The sequence below is a fragment of the Malus sylvestris genome, chromosome 13 (assembly GCF_916048215.2).
Source record: "Malus sylvestris chromosome 13, drMalSylv7.2, whole genome shotgun sequence".
Classification (NCBI taxonomy): Eukaryota; Viridiplantae; Streptophyta; class Magnoliopsida; order Rosales; family Rosaceae; genus Malus; species Malus sylvestris.
The window spans coordinates 9,389,415-9,396,823 of record NC_062272.1 but is presented as its reverse complement, the minus strand read 5'-3'; the positions used below and the strand labels follow the sequence as shown (position 1 = coordinate 9,396,823).

General features: G+C 40.2%; 2 protein-coding genes across 2 annotated transcripts; both read left to right on the top strand.

Annotated features, from left to right (window-relative positions):
• The first annotated feature begins 236 nt into the window (after positions 1-236).
• Positions 237-2,877, top strand: LOC126596412 (mediator-associated protein 2-like). The gene is made up of 4 exons (XM_050262995.1): positions 237-1,128; positions 1,431-1,506; positions 1,676-1,756; positions 2,266-2,877. Exons 1-4 carry the CDS (start codon positions 982-984, stop codon positions 2,619-2,621), a joined length of 660 nt encoding a protein of 219 aa, XP_050118952.1. The 5' UTR covers positions 237-981; the 3' UTR covers positions 2,622-2,877.
• A 1,813-nt stretch (positions 2,878-4,690) lies between these two features.
• On the top strand, positions 4,691-7,409 carry LOC126596405 (sterol 14-demethylase-like). The gene is made up of 3 exons (XM_050262986.1): positions 4,691-4,825; positions 5,185-5,677; positions 6,212-7,409. The coding sequence occupies exons 2-3, from the start codon at positions 5,207-5,209 to the stop codon at positions 7,208-7,210; spliced, it is 1,470 nt and encodes a 489-aa protein (XP_050118943.1). The 5' UTR covers positions 4,691-4,825; positions 5,185-5,206; the 3' UTR covers positions 7,211-7,409.

The following is a 7,409-nucleotide window of genomic DNA, read 5'->3' as shown; positions in this document are numbered from 1 at the left end:
TACATTACCTTGTGCATCTCCACCAGTTAAAGATACCACCCCTGGATGGAGGAAGAGTACTTCCAGAGAAGCTGCCACATCTACCTATGAGACAGATAAGGCAAGTCAAGATGATACCACACTCCGATACTTAGAAGTTTCGTGATTACGAGATCATTCTCCCACAATATTTCCTAATGTCATTTGTACTCTAATGTCATTTGTACTAAATCATTCACTTGTACTCACTAAAGGAGAGCTTAAACCTATGTAATTGTGTAAACCCTTCACAATTAATGAGAACTCTTCTATTCCGTGGACGTAGCCAATCTGGGTGAACCACGTACATCTTGTGTTTGCTTTCCTATCTCTATCCATTTATATACTTATCCACACTAATGACCGGAGCAATCTAGCGAAGATCACAAAAAGCGACCGTTTTCGCTACCTAGGATCTATCTTGCAAGAGAACGGAGAATTAGATGGAGATCTCAACCATAGAATACGAGCTGGATGATGAAGTGTAAGAGTGCATCCGGCGTGTTGTGTGACCGTAAACATCAACACGTACACAAAATGGGTGTAGTGGAGATGAGAATGCTTCGTGGGATGTGTGGGCACACGAGAAAGGATAAGATTGAGAATGAGGATATCCGAGGTAAAGTAGGAGTAGCCGAAATTGAAGGAAAGATGAGAGAAAATCGGTTCCGGTGATTTGGACATGTGCAAAGAAGGCCGACTGACGCTCCGGTTCGAAGATGTGACTACGGGACAGAGGTTCAGGGCCGAAGGGGTAGAGGAAGACCTAGGAAAACTTTGGAAGACACTCTAAGAAAAGGCTTAGAGTACTTGGACCTAACGGAGGACATGACACAAAACCGAGCGCAATGGCGTTCTAGGATTCATATAGCCGACCCCACTTAGTGGAAAAAGGCTTTGTTGTTGTTGTTGTTGTTGTTACGAAGGCAGCTGCGTGAGTTTGTGAACTGAGGTGGGAGATAGATGGAGGCAGGAAACTCGGGTAAAGTTGGTGAAGGCGAAGGCTACAAACCTCCACCAGAATTTTCCCAAGTTGCTAAAGAACCACTTGTGGATATCAATATGAACGGCTCCACAGAGCTTTGGCTCATTTCTTGGCCGAAAGATCAAGTACGTTGCTTTTCGGTTTCCGGGTTCTTTTCTAGTACTTTTATTCAAGACCCATGTTTTAATTTTCCCGTATAAAAAGCAATGCCGAAGTTGTAAGTACTTTTACCAACTAGTTATCAACCTGTTTGATGGTCCTGAACAACTGAAACCTTTAGTAGCTGTTAGGGATTGACTTCGATGGGCTCGTGGTCCTTACGATGGCAAGATAAATGATAGTTTCATTAGAATCAGTCATGTTGTTATTTGTTAATGTGATCATTGCGGGTGATCGATTTTTATGGGTTATTTTACGCGTGTTGCAGAATCCAGATTTTTGCCAAGAAGTTTCGCTCAAGCTTGGCACTGATGGAGAGTTGGGCAGTTTTGTCGGCCCATCTGGTAATTATACATAAACTTTAGTGATAGAAGAGGCATGTTAGAGTTATTGAGACACATTTCTTTTATCTATCTAATTTCAATAGCCAAGGAACCTCATTTGGGTATGACTCTGCAATGCATATTTATTTTGTAATAACGAGTGCTGATATTATGTTTTTAATGTTGGTAGGCAAAGAATATGATTTGCAAAGTACAGCTCAAAAGCCAGATGCTACAGTTTTTGTATCTTCTGCGTCAGGCACAAAAGTTGGTACGTTTGAGACCCTTCATATTAAGAATCTACATGAGACATAATGGTCTGAGTTTTGGTTCTTATGCTTAACTTCAGTTTCTTAATGTTTAGAAATTGGGACGGATCCTTGGCTTTACAGTTCGATGTTCCGTCAAAATTTAACCAACTTGAATTTGTTGAGCTGACTACTTTACATACATCATTCATGTCCCATTTGTTCCTAAAATCTTTACAGTTGGCTCGTATGCTAGCTGAATATGTTCGTGATTAGGTTCTGCATATATCTTGTTTTCTTAACCAGTACAGGTGATCATTACCTTCCCTTTTTATGTAATCACATTAAGTTCTGTTGCTGTATGGTATTTTAGTCATGTTGGGTTGAGATGGCAAACAGTTTTCTTTGGTGACAATATCTTGATAAATTTTTTTGTTATCGTTACAATTGTTGCTGTTGTTCTGCTGTCTTTACTGCAATGGCCTTTGCTCTCCGTTACTCTCATATATTGAATTTGTTTATTATTTGGCAGCTGGGAAGATTTCACGGAATGTTTCTCTTGTGTTTTACCCGGAGCCCAGTGAACTTGAAGAAAAACTAAAGTCCAAACAGTTGAAGAAAATTCAGCAGATATCAGCTGGAATGTCCCGTTCTCCCCATAGTTTTGCAACTCCTACACGAAGTTCTATGCCGACAATGTCACGGACAGTAGGGGGGCTCCCAACCCCCACTCATAGCAGCAGACAAATAAGCTCCATATCTGGTGTTGGAGAGCCATCACAGCTTCGAAAGAAAAGGCGTGCACCTGAACCTACTAGGTCCATGAACCACTCCGGCCAAAATTCAGGACGACGTAGTGGAGTCACCGCTGAGGACAAGGTGATATAGCAGTTAATTCCTCAGGACAAGGTCATTGAAGTAAATCAAGAAAATGGAAGATGAGAGAATTGACCTCCCCCCATCAGTAAGGTTTTATTTCTTCTAAGTAGATTGTGCGAAAAGGGGTCTTGGTGGAGGATGATGTATTCAGTACTCTGTGTTGTTCTCGGGTTTGGGCGGACACTTGAAGCAGTATTACAAAGTTTGCTTCAATTTTTGTGCTGCCCAGGCTTCTTGTTATATATAGTTTGTAGTTCAATCTCTATTTGATTCTTGAAGCCTAATTTCAAATTTCTTTATCAATTGGCACTCATGTAGCTAAGCTAGTGCATCTAAACCTGGTCAGAACTCAGAAGTGTAATCTGCATTTTTCACAAGATTGCAGTTCTGTTGCCGGCGACGTTATGCCTTGCTTGTTCTTGAGGCTGCAACAGAAGCAGGTGGTTTTTTTGGGTGCAATAGTCTTGGGCCTGTACCAGATTCAACAGGTGCCCATTAACCAGTTTAGTAGTGTGGAAATGTTGTGAGGTGGTCGTAATGCCGGGTGCTACTATCTTAACCACTCTTCAAAAATGCTATTAGCATTTAAAAGAGTCATCATGCGTTATTCCTGGTTTATTTTATTGATTGGAAAACGTTCGTTAAAAACTTTTTTGAATTGTCAATAACAAAGTTGCACAAAATATTGACTACTATCCCGACTTTTTATTTTTTTAATCAAATGTTGCAGTACTCGTTGTGTACCCAACGGGTAGACCCACCAGCATTGCCATCACCGTCACTACCGCCTTCTTAACCTGTAATGAGGAAGGACATTTTACTATGATCGACTGATGTAATTCACAGTTTAGGGCAATTTCATGATTGAGTTTGTGAGTTGAGGGCCGATACTCAAATGTAGCAATGCAAGGTAAGAATATCCTTCACCCATGGACCATGGAGTATCCGTCCACTTGTTCCTGACAAGCTGATAGAAAACCCTCCGGGCTCATCTAGCAATGCACACCCGTTGCCGCCTTGGTGTGCTTGCTTTTGTCGTTTTTCTTTTTTACCCAACTGGGTACCAGGCGGGTGATTAATGGAAAGGGATCCTGGATGGGTTCTGTTATTAGGAATCTTAAAGATTTTACGATCGTGATCGTTAATCGTACATTGTGCAGTTAAAAATTATTTTAAAATTTAAAATTAAATATAAATAGTATCTAACAAAAACTGACAGTACGATGTACGATAAACGGTTACGATCATTAAATCTCTAGGATCTCAGGAAAAGAATCCGGAGAGGATCTTTTCCGTGATTAATTGATGTAAATCTCCCCCCACCAATTAAAATAATACACGTGTACGTCAAACCACCTTTTCATAGACCCACTGTTTTCCAGATCCAACGAGCGCAGCTTTACACTCGTACCGTTTTCGAACATGATGATTAACAAATGAATGAATAGGAGATTCTTACGGATACTTGGAAAATTCAGACCCCAAAAAAAAAAAGGATATTTGAAAATAAATTCCAATTTCCAAACATACAAATAGAAAAGAGCTAATTATTTTATGAAAAATGTTACTTTGATACAAAAAAGGAATACTAATTACCTGTGGAAATATTGAAAATGGAACATATAATTTCTATTTAAAACATTAAACCCTTTGTAAATAAGAGGGTTTTGATTCAATTTTCACTAAAAACAAATTTTAAATTATTATCGTCAGCTCACTTTCACACATTTTAGTATATATAATATTGTATATATTAAAAAACCATTAGACAGTTAACGATTCAAATAACTCGTGTGTATAATTGTGTATGCCTCTTTTAACTATTTACATAATATGTGTGAAAACCGAAATTTAGAAGGCAATCAAATTACATTTGGACTGACTTTTCTTCTCACCCAATATTAACCCGACATAAGAGATAATTACACTAATTTTATTTGAAAGCCGAAAAGATAATTACACTAATTTTATTTGAATTATGAAAAAAAAAATTCAAACTCTAGAGAACAAAATATATTGTTTTGGCTAATTTGAGTGAATTAAAGAAAAATACTTATTTATTAAATAAAATATTTGAATATCCAGAGTTGTATATACACACGACTCAGGGCTTCGCTTGCTCACACTGTGTGACTGTGTCACTTCCCGACTAGAGTTTTGGGTCTCTACTGTCCTTCTCCTCCCATCTTTTCTGCGCTCCAATCTGCAATCAGGTACGAAACCCTAATTCCTTCTTTCTTATCCCCAATCCTTCGCCTTTATCTTCTCTCATGCATTGTCCTTCTGCTTCAACTTTTCGTTAATCTGATGAAATTTTCACCAGATTCTAGTTTCCTTTTCACTCCTTGATTGTTTGATTGCCGAGAAAATCGAAGCTCCGATTCAATTTTCCTGCAGCCGGACGAAGCATTTGTATAAATTCGTTTATTTTGTGCTGAAAGTTAGATCTAATCGAAATCTACTGTTAAAAGTCGTGAAATTTTTGTTGGGTTTTCGTTAGAATTGGCGGTGAGTGGTATTGTTCATTGAAAGCTGCTAATTTTCTGTATTTGTGTGTGGATTTTTCTGCTAGGTCCCTGTAATTGGACCAAATTATGGTGACAATTGATATGGATAACAAGCTTTTCAGTGTGGGGCTGATGATTTTGGCCACTCTGGTGGTGGCCAAGCTGATCTCAGCGCTAATTATGTCTCGATCTGGAAAGCGTCTTCCTCCGGTGGTGCAGACGTGGCCTGTGCTCGGAGGACTGCTCCGATTCTTGAAAGGCCCCATTATCTTGCTTCGTGAAGAGTACCCGAAGCTCGGGAGTGTGTTCACATTGAATCTGCTTAACAAGAAGATCACTTTCTTGATTGGTCCTGAGGTTTCTGCCCACTTCTTCAAGGCCCCGGAGGCTGATCTTAGCCAGCAGGAGGTATACCAGTTCAATGTGCCCACTTTCGGCCCTGGAGTTGTGTTCGATGTGGATTACACGGTGAGGCAGGAGCAGTTCCGATTCTTCACGGAGGCTCTCAGGGTAAATAAACTTAAGGGATATGTGGATCAGATGGTTACTGAAGCAGAGGTAAGTGTTTCGGTTGAATATCATTATTTGATTTGGAATTTTGCTGGTTTTGTTGTTTATCTGATTGCTTCAGCCTTCAACTTGTTTAGTAATTTGTTTACATTTGCTTTAGAGAAGATCCTCTAGATTCATGAAAAAGTAGCAATATGAGATGTAATCTAAGGCTCACTTCTCTACCACTTGCCCCAGTTGTATCCCAGGACTTGCAAGTTTTGCAAGGAACATTAATTGGAATGAGGGTCCTTTAAACCAGACGTGTTTCGCCTTCCTGAACTATAAATTTTATTCTTGATAAAAAAGTAGCAGTTTCGCAAGGAACATTGATTGGAATGAGGGTTCTTTAAATTCTTATACAAAATATGTATTGCAAAGGGCGTGGTTATATTTCTCTGAATCAGAACGAGAATAAATCACCCCAAAACCTCAATTAGATGCAAGGCACGACTGAAGATTTCATCATTTCATTTATTCTAGAAAACTAATACATAGGGTCTTCCATGATGTTAATTCTTGTCTTCCAATTTTACTGTGCAGGATTACTTTTCCAAGTGGGGAGACAGTGGCGAGGTGGACTTAAAGTATGAGCTTGAGCATCTGATCATCTTGACAGCCAGCAGATGCCTCTTGGGTCGTGAAGTTCGTGATAAGCTCTTTGATGATGTTTCAGCATTGTTCCATGACCTTGACAATGGAATGCTTCCAATCAGTGTCATCTTTCCATACCTGCCCATCCCAGCTCACCGTCGCCGTGACCAGGCACGCAAGAAGCTTTCAGATATTTTTGCAAAGATCATAAACTCCCGTAAGCGTGCTGCACAGTCTGAGAATGACATGTTGCAATGTTTCATTGACTCAAAGTACAAAAATGGCCGGCCAACAACTGAATCTGAGGTCACTGGCTTGCTCATTGCTGCTCTCTTTGCTGGGCAGCACACCAGTTCCATCACTTCCACTTGGACTGGGGCCTATCTCCTCCGTCACAAGGACTTCTTGTCTGCTGTGTCAGAGGAGCAGAAAAACCTAATGAAAAAGCACGGAAAGAAGGTTGATCATGATATATTGGCAGAGATGGATGTCCTGTATCGTTGCATCAAGGAAGCTCTCAGATTGCACCCTCCACTGATCATGCTGCTGCGAAGCTCGCATAGTGATTTCAGTGTACAAACCCGCGAGGGCAAAGAGTATGATGTCCCGAAAGGGCACATAGTTGCCACATCACCATATTTTGCCAACCGGCTTCCTCATATTTATAAGGAGCCAGACACGTACGATCCTGATAGATTTGCTGTGGGGAGAGAAGAAGACAAATCTGCAGGGGCATTCTCGTATATCTCGTTTGGAGGTGGCAGGCATGGATGCCTTGGTGAGCCATTTGCATACCTACAGATAAAGGCTATATGGAGCCACCTGCTGAGAAATTTTGAACTGGAGCTGGTATCACCGTTTCCCGAGATTGATTGGAATGCCATGGTTGTGGGTGTGAAAGGAAAGGTGATGGTGCGGTACAAGCGAAGGGAGCTTTCTGTTGAATAAAGGCAAGGACTTTTTGAATGTTCAGCAGGTTTGAATTATTTGCTCTTAAGATGTTTTCGGTCCTTGTATGTGTTGATTTTCTTCTCGTTTTGCAGTTAACTGTTGATGATTTGCACTTCTATCAGATTATGGATCTTGTTTAGTGTCATTAATTTATGCTGACGATCGTAGCTTTTAATAATATAAACTTTAACGAAAA